Genomic DNA, 22,314 nt, shown 5'->3' with positions numbered 1-22,314 from the left:
GGCCCGAAAATATTACATGGCAAATTCCAGAAATAAATAATTCATAAATTTTAAATGACATGGCATTTTGAGTACCATGATGAAATCTTGAACCGTCCCACTCCGTCCCACCCATGACACGAATCATCCCTTTGCCCAGTGTATCCATGCTATCTATGCTACCTGGCCTGTTAGTTAGTATACACTGAGCATCCCTAAGCCAAAAATTCAAAATCTGAAACTTTTTGAGCACCAACATGATGCCACACATGAAAAATTCTAGACTCTACTTCACATAAGGGGTCACAGTCAAAATGCTGTCTTGTGCACAAAATTACTAAAGATATGTTAGTAATGTTAGATATGTTAGTGTTAGTAAAACACACAGTCTATGTGTGTAAGGTGTATATGAAACACAAATGAATTTCATGATTAGACCGGGGTCTCATCCCCAAGATATTAATATCTTATATATATACAAATATTCCAACATTTAAAAAACTCTGAAATCTAAAACACTTCTGGTCCCAAGCATTTTGGATAAGGGATACCAAATCTGTAGTTGTCTGTGTTATCAGATCAAAAAAAAAACAGTGTTGGCCGGGCGCGGTGGCTCATGCCTGTAATCCTAGCTCTCTGGGAGGCCAAGGCGGGCGGATTATTTGAGCTCAGGAGTTCGAAACCAGCCTCAGCAAGAGCGAGACCCCCGTCTCTACTAAAAATAGAAAGAAATTAATTGGACAACTAAAAATATATAGAAAAAACTAGCCGGGCATGGTGGTGCATGCCTGTAGTCCCAGCTACTTGGGAGGCTGAGGCAGGAGGTTTGCTTGAGCTCAGGAGTTTGAGGTTGCTGTGAGCTAGGATGATGCCACGGCACTCTAGCCCGGGCAACAGAGTGAGACTTTGTCTCAAAAAAAAAAAAAAAAAAAAAAAACAGTGTTTGTTGGGTTTGGTACTATCTGAGGTTTTAGGCACCCACTGGGGGTCTTGGAATGTATGCCCCATAGATGAAGGGGGACTACCTACTTACATCCTCCATAGATGCTATTAAGCTTAAACAATATATACTCATAGATTTTAGAGTGGCTAAAAACAAAGTGTACTCTAATTTTATGGTTTTTTTTTCCCACTTAACTATTTTATATACACTTTTTTCATGTGTCTACATATGCTTCATTATTCTCATTTAAATAGCTGCCAATTGATATTCTATAATTCACTTAACTTCCCTCTTGTTACCCCTTTAAGCTGTTCCCAATTCTTCAGTTTTGTGATTACTGCTGCCATAATAGTTTCTCTCATTTTGGATAATTTTTAGAAGTAAATTTAAAGTAATGGTATTATTAGCTCAAAAAAGGTGAACATTTTACATGCTGACAGCTGACCTCCCAAAACACGGCGCCAATTAGAACTCCCAGACGTTAGTTAGAGGATCAATTTTTCTAGAGTTTTTCCAGGATGATATAATTGTTGCTGATGTAAAGTAGAAACAAAACACTGGCTGTTTTAATTCACATGTCTTTAATAATCAAGGCTAAACATTTCTTCTCAAATATTAAATTACTAAACATAATTTTTCTTCACTGATGATCTCTTTGCTCCGGTCCTTTGGCCATTTTCCCACTGGGAATGTTTTTCCAGGCCACTTTAAGGCTTTTTATATGTTTCAATATTAACTTTTATGTGTTATATTGTTATATAAATGAGCCGAAGATGGCTTGTATATGTTGGCCCCTTTGTCATTTATTTTTTTCACAGCAGGTCAGAACTGTTAGTTCAAAGCCTGCCAGTGCCAAACTCAAATTTTTACATATTCAATGGCTTTAAATACAGCCCCCAAAAGCATATTTTTAGACATTTAGAGCCTGCCAGCTTTGCATACCCCGCAAACTGCCCCTGACATCTGCAGCATGGATAAGACAAACCCTGGGAGTATAAAAAAATCCCAAGCCTGTGCCGCCCTTCAAGCTCTCTGACCCAGAGACCCTCCATTGTGCTGAGACATCACCTAGACACATGAACCCCCTCTCCAGTTCTCCTGGCCCCAGGGAGTTCCCTTGCTCTACCCGCCTTCGGGGTGGTGGCCCCACCCTCACCTCTGGAAGGTCTCTGGCCGTAAAGAGCTTCCTGGTCCCTCATAATTACAATCCTGTCAAAACTGTCCAAATAAAGCTTGTTGGGTGCTTCTGCCACCTGGTGGTCATGCCTTTTCCTTGAGCGGCCCCCAAATCCTCTAACTCTGTGGTCCCCAGTGCAGATCTGTGGCCTATTAGGAACCAGGCTGCACAGCAGGAGGTGAGCAGCAGGAGAGCAAGGGAAGCTTCACCTGTATTTACAGCTGCTCCCCATCGCTCGCTCGCATCACCGCCTGAGTTCTGCCTCCCCACCCCCAATCTGTGGAAAAATTGTCTTCCATGAACCTGGTCCCTGGTACCAAAAAGGTTGGGCACCACTTCAAGTCTAACTCACTGCAAGTGGCAACGAAGACGGGATTCCTGTGATGATCAAGGAACTAGCCTGGGGTCTACCCAGTCAGTGGACAATCAGTTGGCAAATAGATCGTGCATGGCCAAAAGTGGTTGGGACTCCAAATCTGCAACATCTTGGGTTCAGTTTAGCGTAGCGTCGCTGTGCCGTATTACGCTCTTTTTCACAGCACCCCCCACCCCGCGCCCCATCAGCCAGGCCAAGCAGAAGCGCCAGTATTTGAATGAACCCACCCCACCAGAACTGACTTTTGGGGTCAGAGGTGCCAGTCAGCCCATCTGCCTGTTTGTCCCATTAGGCAGTCCTGTATGTTGTAAGACCAGGGCCTGAGTAGAAGAAGGGGAGAATGCATGCCTCTAGGTCAAGGGCAGGCTACCCCCAACCACATAACCAGCTGCAGCAGGAAGAGCTCTCTGCGGCCAGGCCAGTACTCTGAAACAAGAGGATGTCCTCATCTCTGGCAGATAAACAAGCCAATAAGGCAGAGATAGAAGGCCAAGGCTGGTCTCCTGACACAGCTGGGGAGTGGCCTTTGCAAGCAGCTAGAATGCTTCTGCTGTTGTGATATTCAATCACACTGTTGCAGTGACATCATTCTAGCCCCTCCCTCAAGGGATATGGAGATCCCAACCTTTACTCAAAGTGACTAAAGGCAAGAAAGTTTAAATCCTTGCCCCTCCCAAGCCAGACTAGGAGCATTCCTAATAAAATGGTCACAAAGTCCTTTTATGCTGTATCCGTAATTTTGCAAATCAGGACATTCAGTTTCATTTCTGATGAATATTCTAAGTACTTATTATTATGAATAAAATTAACAGCATTTATTGAGTACTTTTTATATACTTTATATACCAGACACTGCTTTATATACTTTATCTTGTTTAATCCTGACAAAAATCCTATGAAATAGCCTACAAATGGGAAAATGAGGCTGAGAACTTCCCCAAGTCCACACTGAATGTGACAGAGCTGGATGTGGACTCTAGATTCTGAGCTCTTCCCCACTACCGCCTCCCCAAATAAGCCGCTTACATAAAGCACGTCGAAGAATTACCCTGAGAACTAAAAGTTGAGGCCAAGATAAATGCAAGGGTTAGAGTAACCAAAAGAAACACACTGTTGCTTTAAGAGAAATTCACCCAGTCTTGGCAGGGATTGGTGAACCGACAAACCATGAACTCTGACCCGTCGGTCTTACCTGGCACCCTACCAGCTCTTGTTCCACCACCTGCTGCATGTCTGCGTTTAATGTTTCCGGCTCCAGTGCCACGTTAGCTTGCTGCAGCCACAGCTCCAGCTTGGCCACCTGGCTCTTGCAGACATGGAGGACTTCTGCAGGCTCGGGCCTACTTTGCTCCACCGTGGCCTCAAAGGCTCCTTGCCCGTCAGAAGAGTCCAGAGCTGCAGCCGTGACAGGAGGTGCGGCACCCTACAACAGATCCAGAGATAATCCAGTGGTGAAAAGCCAGGAGTCCAAAGTTTTCAGACTTGGGCCTGCAAAGACCTGTGAACAACCTACAACATTTTCCCCGGGTAAAAGAAACAAAAGAAGGGCAGAAGAAGGAAGAAAGAAAAGAAAAATGCACCTCCACACTCATAGCAACAGTCACGTGACCTGGTGCCACAGGTTTCCAAGCAGCCGCTCTTCATGTACACAGGTACAGTATTCCCGGGCACAGAGGAAGCGAACGGGCGTGCAGTTCATTAGGTGGTGAGCCCCAGGAGACAGGTGAGAATGTGGGTGTGTGGGCGTGTGTGTGTCTGAAACATTGCAGGGAAGTGGCAAGTGTTTAAAGTTGCATGACACATGATTAAGCAATGCTTACATTGCTGGGCACTCTATTCAAATAGAAAAACAAGCAAAACAAAACAAAAACGATATTTACACAACAGTGAGAATACAATGAAATACACCACACACTTAATATTAACCTAACATCTTCTCAAGTTGTTAGATTATAAAATATTTTAGCTTTTTTGTTAAACCATACATACTGTTACTCATCTAAACTTTTCTCTATTAAAAACAGTTTGAGTCAAGTAATGAACTTCAGTGGGGTAATCTGGAAACTTTTCTCCTATTCCTCAAAGAGAAACCCTAAAAAGATTTTCACCTTCTAGATACTCAAATATTACTGAGACGAGGACTAGATGTTTATAGTATAAAGAAAGTGTGGGGTGTTCTTTTTATATTGAAATAACTGGGTTGCTTATCAATCCAATAGAAACATTTCTCCCAGAAACCAAATGGAAGTATTCCAGTAATTACCTATTAGATATTTTTAATTTAGAGGTATAAGACGATTTGATACAGGATATATTTGCCTCCCACTGTATTCAACTTTCCATCTCCAGAATACTGAAAGAGTACACTGATTCTTCTAGAGAAATTCCTTTAGGAATAAGGATTCGTGTTTTGCTCTACAAAACTATTGGTTTCAACAAATAATTTATTAATTATAATGATGATAAAATACAATGTTTTCTATATAAAACTTTGTGAACAAAATGTTAGCATCTACTAAAGCCCAATTTTGGCCAAGTGACACACTTCTAATAGGATTGCTCACGAATGCATACCTTATCTCAAGGCAAATGCACATTTCCCAATGTTTGCAGAATTTTGCTAACACAGAACTTTCAGTGCAATAGAGTGAATAAAATTGGTAGGTGGTAACAAAAACATGTAAGATATGAAAATACCATTCATGTTCACACACAGTGATGAGTATGATGGAAGCTGGTTTGGCAGAAGTGTCTCTGAGTTGTACATTTTCCTTCTGACTGTCTATTAACTTCACATATATTTGCTCTTTTCTGCCAAAATGCTATTTCTCCCCTGCCTTCATTAATCTATTTTTATAATTTTTAAGCATCACCTTCTTAAGGAAGTCTTCCCTCACCTTGTGTTTTTTTCTGAACTTCATATACAGTCCAGGCTACACTTGGATTCGCCTGTTTCAATATTCTTTTTAAAACCTGGTTTTTTAAAAAAGCAACGGTTGTGTGATTTCACTTCTCAACATTAATTTCTAGTCATCTCATCATTTTCCCATTTTCAGATATTGCTCTATCTTAGTGACAAAGATTTTGGGATCCCCTTTTTGCCGCCTGAGATAACAAACTATTGATATTAATTAATTAATTAACCGGTAAGAACAGATTTACCAACTGTCTTTATTTATTCAAAAATCTTATTTGAGCACCTCTTCTATGTCATGCATATTTTTTAATGGCAGTGTTGAGTTTCTCTGCTTTCTTACTAATTCACTGAATTAATGAGAAACAAACAAGCTGGGTAACTAATCTGGGCTTCATTTGCTAGTTATTTGAACCTGAAAAGAATCCAAAGGGGAATAGAAGAAAAAAAGAATATTTGCAACCATAGAAATTCAACAGCTGAAAGTGGCCCGAGGAACCCACCAGGGATCAGTTGAGCCACCTCTTTTTAAAGTCAAAGAAACCCAAGCACACAGAACATTTAATCAGCTCACCACCTCCATTTTCAGCATGTTGCTTCTGAGAAGTGCCCAAGTTACTTGTGATTTTTAAATTATGAGTACCTGTTTTATACCAAAAACATCTTGTCTATATGAAATCCTCAAATTCTAAAAGAGGAAATTATTTAAATGAATGTCTTATAACTGTACACTTCGGGGGGTACTAAAAAGTACTACCACAAGTATTTCTTATTAAATAAGAATTAGGTTCTCTGTACAACGTAGCTGTAAATTAATAATACCTGACCCTTACTGGCTCTGAATATAAGCCAGGCACTGTGCTAAGTGTGATACATACACCATGTTATTATTTCACACCACAAACCTATTATTATTCCTAGTATACAGATCAGGAAACTGAGGCTTAGGGAGGCTATTCAGACTGCTTATGGCCACGTAACTAGTAAGTAGAACCAGAATTCAATTCCTGATTTCATATTCCTTGGCATCTACAAGTCCACATTCTTGACATAATTTCACCAACCCACTAGTATGCGTGTTAGCCTCTCGGCTAGTGAATCACATTGCTTGATTTCTGCATCAACACATCACTGATCTAAGCAACAGGATAGCAGTTAAAATGCAAGTTAATTTTCTGGGTATAGCTACATTTCATGCCAACATACCAAACCTTCAAATTTACTCTTTAATATTTTAGCGATTCTACAAATGCCTGCACATCTCCCCACTCCCTTCACGTTATAAAATGTGAAACTGCCTACCCGAGGTGCAATACCTAACTGCACATGGGCAAGTACGAGACACGCCACCAGAATGGCATCTGGCAGTTCGCTCTGTGAGGTCAAGCCTACCTGAGTTTCACATCTCTCCCTAAATATTCATTCTTCATTGCAATATAGGTCAAGGATGACTCAGAATTTTGCTAAAAATTATGTAATTCTCATTTGGTCAATGCACTCAACCAACCTCTGAAACAAAGGGTTTGCAGAGGCTGATACACACCTGATGACACTGGCTGGCTGGTCTCTGTGGAGTTCCCACTTTCCCTCCCTTTTTGCCCCTAAGGCCTCCATTGGTCAAACTTTCCCTGTCTTCGGTGATGTGCCATGCCCACGAGATGGAAATAAGTAAAAGGCAGGAAGACAGTCACTGAAAGGGGACTTGGAGCCAGTAAAAAGCTAATCAGGGGATTAGCTTCTCCCTCCTATAGTAGTAAAAGGTAATACCTAACGATTTCTTCTGCACCAAGAATCCACTAATCCCCCTTCCACTCTGCAAAAGTTCAGAGTTAGGAAGAAAATACAAATACACACATATGCAAATCAGTTTAAGACAGTGTCACTGGAGCTTACTAGTTAAAAGCTCAGGTTCTAAACCCAGAGGCAAAAAGATCTGGGTTTGAATCCTAGATCTGCCACTTACTAGCTAAATGACATTGGGCATTTTACCTCTTTGAGCCTCAATTTCTGTATCTGTAAAGTGGGATAACAGTAGTACTTACCTCACAGAGCTGTTGTGAGGATTAGAAGAGGTAACATATGTAAAATCCCTGTGCCTGGCCCATAATAAACATTCAGTAAATATTTTATTATATTCCTTTCCCTTTCTCCTCCTCTTCATTGTCATCATTACCTACTATCCACATTGTCATGGCAGAAGACCCTAAAGACCATCCACATTTGTGGAAACAGATACACAGAGTGACCACTGAAGCTTAAACACTATTGAAGCTACATCTGATTTTTTTTTGTTGTTGTTAAGACTAGACAAAAGATTGGGAGAAAAGATATATAAATAAAATTCAGTATAAAGGAAGAAAAGAGAAGCAACACTTAAAAAATAAAACGCACCAAAAGCACGCCAGCATCTTTTTCAGGAGCTACTTAGTGAGATCCATGGAGCTTCAGGTCCAGATGAACACCAAAACTAACTTGGGAAACAATGCCTCCCTGGAAGGCTGTCTTGAGAGCCACCAAGGTACCGGATTTCAAATTAGGAAGGCACATTGGGCTGGGCACAGTGGCTCATGCCTATAATTCCAGCACTGGGGGAGGCCAAGGCAAGAAAATCACTTGAGGCCAAGAGTTCAAGACCAGCCTGAGTAACATAGCAAGACCCTCATCTCTACAAAAAAATAAGGAAAAATTAGCTGGGTGTGGTGGCATGCACCTGTAGTCCTAGCTACTTGGGAGGCTGAGGCCAGAGGATCACTTAAGCCCAGGAGTTTGAGGTTGCAGTGAGCTATGACCATGTCACTATATTCTAGCCTGGGTGACAGAGCAAGACTCTGTCTCAAAAAATAAAAAAATAAAAACTAAATAAGGAAAGCACATTGGAATATGCTGAGTCTCATTCCTCCTCCCCTCCCATTTACTAGCTATATTTTTACTCCCTGAATTTTGATTTCCTCATTTGTAAACATATGATAGGTATTAACCTATCTTATATAATCTAAGGATTAAATAAATATAAATGTCACTTATGTAATAGGCCATTAATTAATCAATATTAGACCTTCTCCATTTTCATTGCCCTCATAAATTATATCTACAGATTAAGAGGTAGTCATTAATGGAAAGACCATTTCATGCTGGCAAATGGTGAACGAGTGAAAAGTGTTTATCTGTTCTATGACATGCTTATTTTCTCTTTTTTTCCTGAGATGAGGTCTTGCTCTGTCACCTTGGCTGGAGTGCAAGTGGTACAATCATAGCTCACTACAACCTCAAACTCTCGGGCTCAAGCAATCCTCTTGCCTCAGCCTCCTGAGTAGCTGGGACCACATGCATATATCACCACACCTGGCTAATTTTTTTATTTTTTGTAGAGACAGGGTCTCGCTATGGAGCCTAGGATGGTCTTGAACTCCTGGCCTCAAATGAGCCTCTTGTCTCAGCCTCTTAAAGTGCTGGGATTCCAGGTATGAGCCACCGCACCGGCCCCTTATTTTCTATGTACATATCTGATGACGAATCTTCCATTTCTACAGCTTGACAGCACATAGGAAGATTTCAAGTTCACAAGTAACATACGCCTTGATGTACAAGGTATTTATTGTAGAACACAGAAAACTGGTCATCTCTGGGTGCTAGCCCGGGTCTCTGAGCAGCTGGCTTCTTACTGACTGAGACTTACCTCTTCTGATTGGTTGGGCAGAGAAAATTCTGGGCCTTGCTCAGTGCTTAGTGAGTCTGGTACAAGAATTTGCGCCATGGAACTATCACAGGTGCTTATTTTCCCATCTGCCTCCTGCAAAGAGAAGAATCAGAGCTCCAGAAAGGTCTTGCTTGCCCTGGTGCCACATGAGACACTCTTCCTGGGCCTGCTCATTTGACAAATCACCTACTTGCAACAGTGTCCAGAGAAGTCAGATATATTTACTTTCTTTTTCTTTTTAATCACAAGAACATCAAGTAAAGTCAGGTACATTTAGAAAATAGTTGTTCATTAAGAAAAAAAAATAAACTTCATCAGGTTCGTCGTTATTTAAAAGACTTAAGTTATCCAAAACTCTCCTCTTAATGAGCACAAAAGGAATCCAGAGAATTAGGTACTTAAGTAGATTCCAATGAGAATTTAAATGAGATTACATGATAAAGGCCACATTTCAAATAATGAGGGAAAAGATGAATTTATTAAGTTTGGGAACAACTACCAAAGCATTTCATGAAAAATATAACTTGTCTCACTCCAAACAATGAATTCTAATTGTATCGAATATTGAAATGTAAAAGATATGCCATAAAAATTATAATAGTGGGGAAGAACTTTTAAAGCATGGTAAGAAAGGAAAAGAATGTTAGTACTGACAACTTAAAAAAATAAAATAATATGAACCGCAAAAGACAACATAATCTAAGTAAAAGAGAAATGACAAACTGGGATAATGATTTATAAAGTATTAATATCCTTAAAATATTAATTACTCTTATAAATGAGTAAGGAAAATATCAACCCCTATGTACAAAAACAGATGGCATGAACAAGCAATTCATAAAAGATGAGTCACAAAAGCTAACACACATCTAAAGAGATATTCAACATTTTTAGAATATAAATTCAATTTAAACCACTGGCTAAATTTGGTTAAGGCTGACAATATCAAATATCAGTTTGGAGTCAGGAAATAAGCACTTCAATGCATTCCTAGGAGGAGTAACATTGCTATAATCTTTCTAGAAGGTAGTCTGACAATGTTTATCACATTTTAAATGGATATATACTTTGACCCAGCAATCCTACTTCTAAGGTTAACAAGGTCAACCAATGGGAAAATGACATGTATACAAGTAATTACCACAGTGTGGCTGGAAGCATATGGATATTGTAACCAACCAATCTTGATTGCTCCACTTAGAAGTTTCATGATCTTGGACAAGTTAATCTGAACTCTCTGAATCTCAGTTACTTAACCTTTAAAGTGGAAATAAAACTCATGCTTATGATTATTAAATAAGGTGACGTATATAAAGCATTTAGCATTTCCTAACAAAATGTTAGTATCTTTTCAGCTCCTTCTACTGAAAACAGTAACTGTTATCAAAAAAGTATGACTGAAAATTAAAGGTAAAGCTTTAATAAAATTGGAAAGGTAGGTGGGGTTCATGAAAAGTCTGGAATGCCAGGCTAAGTTTGCATTTTACTCAGTAGATAATCAGAATCCATGAAGGGTTTTAAGGTGGGGCTTAGCATGATTTGTTTTAGGAAAAGTCATCAGTTAGTATTTTACAAGATGTATTAGGAAAAATAAATGGAGGTTGTGAAACCAATTAGAGGGCTATCCCAAAAGTCTAGAGAAGTACTAACAATTGCTTGAAATAGGATGATGGCAAAAATCATGAAAGAAGGAGAGATTGTAAGCACTGAGTAGACATCATTTGACCACTGATGTGATATGAAAAGTGAGAAAAATGAAGTACCTAAGAGGACTCTTAAGTGTACTTCTGAGAAAATAGTGGGGCCATTAGCAGACACTGAGAAATTAAGGAGAGCAAGCTTTAAAGGAAAGTTAGAAAAATGGGTTTGAGTTGAAGAAATGCCATCCAAAAAGAGAAGTCTATTAAAATGATAGAAATGTGGAATAGATTTCAGGGAAAAGTCAAGACTAGAGATTTTTATTTGGGAATCACTGTTATAGAGCTACCAACCAAAGCTGTGGGAGCAAATGAAATCATTAAGAGAGAAAACCGAGAGAAGAAAAGGCCAGGCTGCTGGGGGACACCTGTAACCACAGAGACAGAAAAAGAGAAGGAGACAGAGGATGTTAATTAGTTTGACATAGCCATTCCACAATGTATATGTATTTCAAAACATGATGTTGTATACCATAAATATATACAATTTTTATCAACTGAAAAAAAAATTCAGCCTAGGCAGGTTCCCTCCCTAAGAATTCTTTCAAATAAGATAGTTCTTTACTACCCCTTATTTCTATTCTTCTTATTCTTCTATTATTCTTATCTGAGCCACAGATGGGTGTTTTAAAGGTTTGGGTGATACTGATTGAAAACTAAAGGAAAGGAGGAAGAGGAGAAAAAGAGCTGCAAAAAGAGCTCCCTGCCCCCACGCCCAAATGTGATTGGTCGGACCCGTGTTACCTGAACGATAGTTCCAGAGGACGAGGATGCTCCATCTTCCTCCATGTCCTTGTCATGCTTCCACAGTACAGGCCAAGACCGGGAAGATGGCTCTGCTTTCTTGTCTCCACTCTATCACAGTAACCAATTGGTTAGCAAAGAGAAGTGATTTTCAACCATCATAACCAGCACCCTACTCATTCACCTCTTTTATACAAGACTCAGCTTACCAGGCAGTGTAACCATAGCCCTTATCTCCAGCACTCCCCCCATTTTTCATCTATATTTCTTGCTAACTAAATCATGTTCCCAAAAGTGTGGTTTATCTTCCTGAAGCCTAAAAAATATTTTTAAAAGTAGGGACGTAGGCCAGGCACGGTGGCTCACGCTGGTAATCCTAGCACTCTGGGAGGCAGAGGCAGGAGGATCACTTGTGGCCAGGAGTTCAAGACCAGCCTGAGCAAGGGTGAGATCCCATAATACAAAACACAGAAAAATTAGCTGGGTGTGGTAGCACACACCTGTAGTCCCAGCTACTCGGGAGGCTAAGGTAAGAGGATTGCTTGAGCCTAGGAGTTTGAGGTTGCAGTGAGCTACGGTGAGCCCATTGCACTCCAGCATAGGCAACAGAGCAAGACCCTGTCTCAAAATAAATAAATAATTTTTAAAAATAATAAAAGTAGGGATGCAGCTCATGTCACACAAAGGGGATCTTTAAAACAGTCCTTTAGGAATTTAATCTGCTTTGGTAAATGTAACCTTACATGCTATCTTTAAAATAACAGCTTGATAGGTATAAGAAAAAATTCTCAACATCACTACTCATCAGAGAAATGCAAATTAAAACCACAGTGAAATATCATTTTATACCTGTTAGAATGCCTTTATCAGAAAGATGAAAAATAACAAGTGTTAAGGTTGTGGAGAAAAGAGAACACTTATATACTATTGGTGGGAATGTAAATTAGTACAGTCATTATGGAAAATGGTATGGAGGTTTCTCAAAAAATTAAAAATAGAGCTACCATATGATCTTGCAACCCTACTACTGGGTATGTAGCCAAAGGAAATAAAATCAGTATGTTGAAGAGATATCTACATTTCCAAGTTCATTGTAGCATTATTCACAATAGCCAAGATATAGAATTAACCTAAGTGTATCTCAACAGATGAATGGATAAAGAAAATGTGGCTTATATACACAATGGAAAACTATTCAGTCTTAAAAAAGAAGGAAATTCTGTCACTTGCAATAACATGGATGAATCTGGAAGACATTCTGTTAAGTAAGCCAGGCACAAAAGGACAAATATCATGTGATCTCCCTAATATGTGGAGTGAAAAAAAGTTGAACTCTTAGAGAGTGAAATGATGGTTCCCAGCAAGTAGAGGTTGGGAGGATGGGAAAACATTTGTCAAAGGACATAAAATTTCGGTTAGGAGGAGTAAGTTCAAGGGATCTGTACATCGTGGTGGCTACAGTTAATACACACTTAAAAACTGCTAAGAGAGTAGCAACATACTGATTTCATTTCCTTTGGATATATATCCAGTAGTGGGATTACTATATAGGTCATATAGTAGTTCTATTTTTAATTTTTTGAGGTATCTCCATACTGTTTACCATTTTCCACAAAAAAATGGTAAGTACACATACGTTAATTAGCTCAGTTCAGCCATTCCACAATGTATACATACAGACAAGGGCTGTCCGGAAAGTATCCAGTCATGTAACTGTTTTTGTTATATTAACAATGGCTGGATATTTTCTGGACAGCCCTCGTATACTGTATCAAAACATGTTGCACACCATAAATATATATAATTTCTACTTGTCAATTAAAACAACCAGCTTGATGAATATGTATTTTTTTGTTGTTGTCAAATATAAACAAAAAATACTGTAAACATCAGCTCAGAAGCAAACATGTATTTTAAATTAACATCATACTGAAGTGCTCTCTTTTTTGGCCCTGGTCTTTCCTCTGTTCTCATAATGGTCTCTGCCACAGAGGGGCATAATCAGTTTGCAAAGTTATCTGAGGGTCAAAGAACACAGTAAACTTGTACCCTTCCTTGTCCCACCAGCCAGTTCCACCATGTCCTGGTGCTATACTCTAGGTCTGCTGTGTGTGACAATGGCGCTATTTAACAATCTATGAAACGAGCATAAAATATGGCTAGTGGTTACATGGGAGTCAGAAAAACTAATTTGCTTCAGTTTTCTTCCTTTTGGCATAACACCCATTATAAGTTTTGTTTGTAAAGTATGAAATGGCACTCGATATCAGGATGGACACCTGTAAATGTCTCATTCAACCAGTTATAATAAAGTTGTAAGAATTCATAGTGTTAGTGGCTAACATAACTCTTTGTGTCCTTGGCAATTCTGTTTTGGACCAAAAAAGTAATTCAAATGTGAGGGAAAAAAAGTTTTAAAAATCACACCAGGAGTGCCGACCAAACAGCATACTCTCAAAACTTAGAGAAAGTTCTCAGAAGTCAGAATACAACAGAGAACTTCTTCATCTTCTCCCCTATGCCAACAAGTGTGTCTGAATTACGTTTATCCCACTTTTCCGTGGTGAAGTAGGTTTACATGCACTTGAATGTTAGTAACACAAGAGAACTACTTCAGTCATCCTTTAAAAATATCAACATTAATTTAAAAAATCCTTAGGTTTCCATTATTTTAAGATCTTTTCTTTGACCTCCTTTTAGAGACTCGGTTCTAGCAAACTTGAATGAGAAAATAATTTTCTTTACTTCACTCTTCACAGAGCTTTCTTCTGCCTCTTCCTCGACTGCTGCCAGGAAAGACATGGAGCCTCTTCTGTTCACCTGAAAGGCACAGCACAAGAACACCTGCAGTCGGGCTGCCCTTCAGCGTCACCGGGATCCTGGCCTGACTGCATTTTTGTGCAGCTAATTTTTTACTTACTTTACCTGAGATGCCCACCCACGTGAATAGCCTCTGGGTCCTGCACCTTTCAGCTCATCCAGCCAAATATCCTGACGCTGTCCAATCTCAGGTCCATGCATTGGCATTCTGCCCCATGGCCCCTCACCAAACAATTAAAGAACCTGATTCACTGAAGTGGATTCAGAGTGAGCTTAGGAAGGCACTGGGCCATTTTTGAGCTTGCAAGGGGCTGACTTTTCTGTAGGAGGACACTTCCAAGAGTGGCTCAACCCACCTGCTGGTGAGGTTTCACGAGTACGCCCGAAAGTAACTCAGGCATAAGAATTCTGGGTTGAGTCCAGAAGAGACACACCCCGAGGATTTATATTCACTGGTAAACAACCCCAGGTGGAGTATTTCCACTTTAAAAAAAAATTCCTTTCCTATAGGCCATAGACATAGATGCTACAGTTTTTTCAGGTGAAAAATACTACCCATCGTGCTCGTGGAACGTGGGACCAGCATTCACCTAGTCATACCCACCTTCCACTCAGAAGCGTCCCTCTCTGCCACTCCCCCCTCCTCGGGTGCTATGGCTGACAGCATTTCTCTTTCTGCTTCTTCTTGTTCTTGCTTTAAATGTTGGTGAAGGTTTAGTACAGTGGCCTTCAAGTCCACCAACAGGTCTTCTTTTTTCTGGTTCAAACTCAGAATCTGCTTTTCCATATCTTTGATTTCTCCCTGTGCAGAAAGAGTGTCTGCATTGTTTTGGGAAGTCTGAGGCCATGGCATGCCCCGAGGAGCCTGCTGGCTTTGGTACAAGGGATAAAGATTTCTCTACATGTTTGGTTTGCAAAGCAGGAACTAGCCTCTGATACAGTATAGTTCCTCTCCAACCAGGCTGCATTTCCAAAGGTGCTGTGTGGGCTTTATAAGCTGTAGGATGCCTTAGCCTAAACAAAGACTTGTGAATCAGAATCTCTGGGGGTCGAGCCACAGCACAGAAACTTGTACAAAGCTCTACAGGTAACTGTGCTGGACAGCCAGAGTTGGAGGCCACTGCTCTAGCTACGGGACCAACGGGACCAGCACCCAGGGGCGAGGGCCCAGGAGTCTGCACTCCAGCAAATGCAACAGAAGCTCCTTCTGCATACTTCCCATTTTGTCACACAGAATATTAACAACACATGTCCCCAGAAGGCATGTTCCCAAGTCTCCCTGCAAATTCCTAAGCAGACTAACATTTGGGAACCACTGAGAGAAAACAAGGTTAGAAATCTCATTCTTTTATATAATTGCTTTTGAAGCCTTCTTTATTATTATCAAATATAGTTACATTTTCTACAGTGAAAGCTTCCTACCAAATCAGAAAAAGTAAGCAAAGTACCGTGCAGTGTAAATAACTATGGGAATAATGGACAGATGATCCCACGCCTCACAATGTTACTCTTAACATTTGCATTATTGATATGTGCGAATAAGAGTTCTTTTACATGGTAGATATGCAGGTGCACACAGTCTAAGAGGATTACGGAATCATAGAATCCTAGATTTGGAAGGAATAGCAGGTGTCAAATAGTCTAACATCCTCTCCAGCACCTCTGAGAAGTGTCACCCAACCTGCCTGAGCTCTTGCAGTGAGAGCTGCATCAGAAGGCAGCCTGCTCCTTTTCAGGAAACCTTCATGTGTTTGAAATTTGTTCCTAATATATTTCTTAAACCCCTATTCTTTCCTCCTCCTTTCTTCCTTCCTTCTGTCCATCCATCTTTCCATCTATCCATTCATAGAATCATTAACTTTTTTACAGACAGAGAACTGTAACATGTGTCCACCTACAGGGAGAGTTCTGAAGCCCAGAGAAAGAGGTGACTTGTCCAAAGCTGCGAGCCTGTGACAGAGCACAGGCCTGGGTTTCCTCATGGCTCTACTGTGCACATTCCTGCACCAATGCCCCTATTCACAGGAACTCAAAATTCCTGTCACATAACAACTGTTTGAGTGAAATCTGAGTTGGCTGTGGTTTGTGTTCCATTTTTAATAAACACTAAACTTTAGAGGAACAGTGCCTCCCAACAAGAATACTTCCGCTATCAGAATAACACTTAAAGAAACAGAGTGGTCTACAGAGCTAACAACACCATGGAGGCATAGCAGGACACAAAGCAGCCATTCTCAGAGTGGTATCTGCAGATGCCTGGGGGGCCACAGTCCCTGAGGTCAAGATCCTTTTCATAATAATACTAAAATGTTATTACATTTGCCTTCTTCACTGTGTTGACAATTGTACTGAAAGCAACAGTGGGTAAAACTAGTGGCACCTTATATGAATCAAGGCAGGAACACCAACTATACATCACTGTGATGTGTTTATAGCAAAAAAAAAAAAAAAAATGCCAGTTTCACTTAAGAATGTCCTTGATAAAGACACGTTTGCGCTGTCATAACAGAATGCCTGTGACTGGGTAGTTTATAAAGAACAGAAATTTATTTCTCACAGTTCTGGAGACTGGGAAGTCCAAGATCAAGGCACCAGCAGGTTTGGTGTCTGGTGAGGGCTGCTCTCTGCTTCCAAGATGGCACATTGAACACTGCATCTTCCCGAGGGGAGGAATATCATGTTCTCACATGGCAGAAGCCAGAAGGGCAAAAAGGGGTGAACTCCCTCCATCAAGCCCTTTTATGAGGGCACCTAATCCTGTTCATGAGGGAGGAGCCCTCATGACTCAGTCACCTCCCAAAGGCCACACCCTGCAATACTGTTGCATTGGGGATTAGGTTTCAACATGAATTTTTGGAGGGGACAAAAACATTCAAATCATAGCCATGTGTATTTTTAATATTCTTTGTGGAAAAAATGGGAAGTATGCATATTTTGTTGCATACCAAGGTACAATGGTTGAGGAAAAGTATTTATGTTACTGTTTGAGTTGTGAGCTGAACTACCCTTTTTCATAGAACACTATTTTTGTTGGAAAAAACCCAGCTGCTACACTAGAATTATGAACTTAAATACCAAAAGATTTTTCTGGAGATAGATGTTAATATTAACAAATATAATTTTTTAAAAATAATTGCCTACTGAAATGTGTTAACATTTGAAAGATCTGCACAACTCGGTGAAACAATATTTTCCAAATGACCAAGCATGATGCTATAAAATCATGCACAGTGTTCCCATTTCTATGTAGGAGCTAAATAATGTGCACGCATGGACATAGAAGAATAATAGACATTAGAGACTCGGTGGGAGGGGGGTGAGGGTGAAAACTTACTTACGGGGTATAATGAACACTATTTGCGTGGTTTTTGCACTAAAAGCCCAGACTTCACATCCCTACACTATATCCATGTAACAAAACTGCACTTGAACCCCCTAAATCTATTTTTAAAAATTCATTCATAGTTAGAAGATCCACTCAAAGTACAAGACAGACCAATGGATTTTTATGTAAGAGCATGTAAAGTTCTTTGACATGGCTTCAGATTCCATTTTACAACTAACTTGTAACTACCACTTGTTGGGTTTCAGTGTAGTTTCAAAGAAAAATGTCCACACTTATTTAAAAGGATAATTAAAATATTCCTGCCTTTTCCAAGCATGTGTCTTTGAGAGCTTGGATTGTTTTTACAGACTTCAAATAAAACTGTATGCCTCAATGCAGAAACAGATGAGAATCTAACTGTCTTCTATTAAGCCAGACATTAAAGAGATGTACAAAAATGTCACTCTTCCCACTAAATTTCATTTTGGAAAATATAATTACTTTAATAAAAATGTTATTTTTAGTCTAGCCTGGACAACACAGTGAGACCCCCCATCTCTAAAAGAAAAACAAAATAAATTTTTAAAAATATTATTTCTATTAACACGTAGTGGGTTTATTACTATTATTAAAAAATAAACCAAACAAATACTTTTACATTTCTGAGTTTCAATTTCGGTATTGGTAGATATAACTCATATAAACAAAGGCTCTTTTGGGTCCTCATATTTTTTACTGTAAAGGAATTCTGACATTTTTACAATATTGCATCTTTAATACTGAGTCTATATTAGTGATTCCACCACTTAATGGCTGTGTCACCTTGGACATCTCTGCACTTCTCTGTAGAAATAACTTGCCCTTGATCTTATAGCCAGCAAGCGGTATAACCCTGCTTTGAGAGCACCACATTCATTGCCTGACTGCATCAACTTATGGCATGGAAAAAAGCAGCTCTCTATAATCCTTAGCATACAGTCAGGTTTTGCTCATTATAGAAATATGAATTCAAAAACAAAGACTGGAAGAAACCCTAGCAGTAGAGGGTTAACATGCAAACCATTGTAATTGAGTCCACAGTACTGTTAATTCCAACATATGGCACTACTGCTTAGTATGGAACTCTTCATTAGAACAGTGTTCAGGGTCTTTACCGCTAAAGCCCAGCCTGCCCACGCTGCCTGACCTCTATCCCAGAAAGTCAGATTGTCCAAATATCCCGTGTTATATCAGCCTCTTTGGTACTAGAGCAAACTCAGACCAAAATGAACCAAGCTGAGGCCAGCGGCACTCAAAAAGCTCTCCATTAAGGAGGGAGGCATGGCAGCCCTGACTCAGTTTCTGAGGTTAGGCTGCCCAGCCTACAAACAGATAAGGCTTCTCTTGATTAAACATCAGGGGATACAATTTTCATCATTTTTTAGTAATGACAGTTATATAATCACTTGTGTAATGAAATAGGAATGGAAAGTAAATACACACAGAAATCATCTTCAATTGGAAGAGAGCAGTAGGAAATTAACTACCACTACAAAAGCTTCTAGATACCAATGGCTTAGTAAGCGTTGAATGAACTGATGGACGAATGAAACATACCTGTATGAATGAAAGAAACTCACCTGGACTTGCGGCAGGTTGGCAGCTTGGTCCGGTGACATATGTTCAAGGGAGAATTGAGCTGAATAATTATTTAAGATCTGTTTCAAATGTTCTATTTCTTCATCACATTCATTAGTCTGTTTTATGACTACCTATAAAATACCCCCCAAAAGAAGAATTTTTGTCATAATCTGAGGACTAGATTAATGGACTATTTCCATCCTCTACCCCCATCAGAAGTTCCAATCAATTACAGCAAATATGCAGCCATTCAGATTTCAATAGGACATAATAGCCTAACCATAGAGAACAATGTTTGCAAAGCTGGCACCTGACCTTCTTGCTGTACTAGATGCCAGGGCACCTCGGGCTTTACTAGTGCTTGAAGTTCAAGTCTCAGTAGACACACCTTGCTCTGAAGTATTTCCAGTCTAGTGGGTTTGTTCTGGGAAGCATTTTATGGCATGTTAACATGAAGTTGCTAAGTTTTTATGAAATTACTTACACGTCGCATATGCCATTTTAATACATATTCCACATGGGGATTTCCACACAGACAGGTGACATTACTGATTCAGAAGGGACAGAGCATGTGATTGGAATCACGATGGGTTTCTTCGGCCAGACACATCTCACCTGGTACCCGTTGGGATCAGTGATGTACATTTTATGAGTAAGAGGTTGTGGGTTCAAGAGCAGTCTGAATTTGCAGAATAAGGCAAAACCTACCAGAACAGAATCTGGAATCTGTGTTAAGGGAGTCATAGAGCTCAGAACTATTTGTGGACTAAATTATATGATCAAGCATAATGAAAGATAAAGAAACAGACTTCGTCAGAAAGTCTAATGAAGCAAAAATGCCCTTTAAAACTACAAAGTTTTTAGCCAATACAAAATTCTTCCTGGTATTTTCTTCAATATTTAACCATAATTTTAGCTGCAGGCTAGAAATGAGTAATAGTTCACCACACACACTCACCTGTTCCCCTGCACTCAATAATGAACTATATCCCACTACTCCCCACACAAGTAAATTGTCTTATTTTCCACAGCAAGGGCACTTAGAATATCTGAAGTAAGAATTAAAGAAAATGTCCCATATTCTAATAGTTTTCAGTTACCACTGGCTTATTTAGTTTTGTAATATATGAGGGGACATCTGATTCCCACCAACACAATAATATAGAAAATTTTAGCAGCATAGGTTGATATGTAACTTGGCACAAAATATAATTTCTTCTTCTATTTCTCGCCTTTCATGTTGTGAAGAAGCCACTTTAAAGCATGGTTAGAACTGTTATTTTCCTGACCAGGAGACCAATAAAGTAAAAAATAATTAAAAATAATAGATCACATTTTATATTTTTTCTTCTCTTTATATTATTTAAAAATAGTACATTGAGGCTGGGCATGGTGGCTCACACTTGTAAACCCAGCCCTTTGGGAAGCTGAGTCGGGAGGATAGCTTGAGGCCAGGAGTTCAAGACCAGCCTGGGCAACATAGCAAGACCCCATCTCTATGAAAAACAAAAAAAAATTAGCCAGAGACGGTGGTGCCCAGTTGTAATCCCAGCTACTTGGGAGGCTGAGGAAGGAGGATTGCTTGAGCCTAGGAGTTTGAGGTTGCAGTGAGCTATGATCACACCATTGAATTCTAGCCTGGGCAACAGATCAATATCCTAGCTCAAAAAAAAAAAAAGAATAATACATTATACATTGAGTGCTAGATCTTTTTTTCTCTCTGTGGGTGTTAGGCAAAGACATCAGTTGAGCAGTAGCCAGGCCAGAGAGACTGTATGAGTTAAACCTCAAACCAGAGAGTACAATATCCTAATCTTTAGGAGAACACAGTGGCCACTGAAATGTGAATGAAATATAAGAGGGAATAAGATATGGCAGTTTTCTTCTTATAACCAAGTGGTGGTCATGAAGGAGTAAAAATAACCTCTAATCTGACCCAAATAAAAAGGAAATGCAGGATATATTGGGGGTCTACAGAGAGGGTTGGAAGTCTGTGGAATCTGAGGCTCTTTCAGCAACTTTCTCTTCTTAGGGAGTGGTTGTTGATCTAAGAATACAAACTAAAGAAAAAGGTCATTTCTAATTAATGATGATTTTTGACTTGAGACTGGGGAGCCAATAACACTTCAGAACAACAAGAACAAAAAACCCTCAGGGAAGAAGCTAAAAGATTTCAGTTAGAGGGGAGAGACCCCAATATGGAGAAATGACACAGGAGTTCAGAAACTCAAATTCTTTTTCTATCTGTATACAAATTAACTGCTACACAAGTTAACTCTGTGGTCTTTCAGCAAGTTATTTAACATACTGATGCTAGTATCCTTATATGTTAAATTAAAGATGATAAAGTGCCCACACTACCTATACCACATGCTTGAGAATAAACTGAGGTGATCAACGGCAAAGGGACAGAGATGGATAAGAGGTTATCGTGGTGATGATATTTTATAGATCTGTTGGCCTCAAGAGGTTGCAAAAGCCTTGTTCAGCTTGAATCTCTTCCCACAGCATTTTACCCATGTAGGTCTTCAATAACGATAGAATGGAATTAAATAAACCATAACTATGCTTTAACACCTTCCACCAGAACAAGGGTAAGAAATAAGAAAAATAACCTTAGCCCCATTTGAGCAAGAAAAGATGCTTTTATATCAAATGCCACCTCCTGGATAATAATTAATTTCAATGAAAACTGAAAACAAAACCAGCTTTTGCTGAACATTTTCATCCAATAAGTTGGCTATCATTATAAACCGCTCACCTTTAGTAACTCATTTTGTTCTTGAGTCACATTTTCCAATAGCTTTATATCTTGTAAAAGCTGATTTGTTCGCTGAAATACAGGTAGAGGTTTCATTCCTGTCTGGGGTAACCTCAGTTCCACTTCGTAAGACACTATCTCAGCAATGGTTTTCTTCATGGGACGTATATTTTCAAGGATGACCTTAATTATATATGAGAAGCATGTTACAGAAATGAAGAAATAATGGCCACTGCTAAGTTTAATTAGTCAAAATTAAAA

The 22,314-nt window shown here is 39.5% G+C and overlaps 1 protein-coding gene across 1 annotated transcript in view; it reads right to left on the bottom strand.

The window, feature by feature from the left end:
• SYNE2 (spectrin repeat containing, nuclear envelope 2) overlaps positions 1-22,314 on the bottom strand; it is a 295,242-nt gene that overhangs the window by 94,668 nt on the left and 178,260 nt on the right. The window contains exons 57-63 of the mRNA XM_012656034.1: positions 22,054-22,236; positions 19,292-19,423; positions 14,952-15,149; positions 14,273-14,347; positions 11,528-11,638; positions 9,066-9,179; positions 3,668-3,898 (exon numbers count right to left, since the gene is read on the bottom strand). Coding sequence (XP_012511488.1) covers positions 3,668-3,898; positions 9,066-9,179; positions 11,528-11,638; positions 14,273-14,347; positions 14,952-15,149; positions 19,292-19,423; positions 22,054-22,236 — 1,044 coding nt within the window. The remainder of the gene's footprint in view (positions 1-3,667; positions 3,899-9,065; positions 9,180-11,527; positions 11,639-14,272; positions 14,348-14,951; positions 15,150-19,291; positions 19,424-22,053; positions 22,237-22,314) is intronic.

Source organism: Propithecus coquereli, unplaced genomic scaffold, assembly GCF_000956105.1.
Source record: "Propithecus coquereli isolate 6110/MARCELLA unplaced genomic scaffold, Pcoq_1.0 Scaffold5, whole genome shotgun sequence".
Lineage (NCBI taxonomy): Eukaryota > Metazoa > Chordata > Mammalia > Primates > Indriidae > Propithecus > Propithecus coquereli.
The sequence above is the reverse complement of the archived record's forward strand: the minus strand, read 5'-3'. Positions and strand labels throughout refer to the sequence as shown.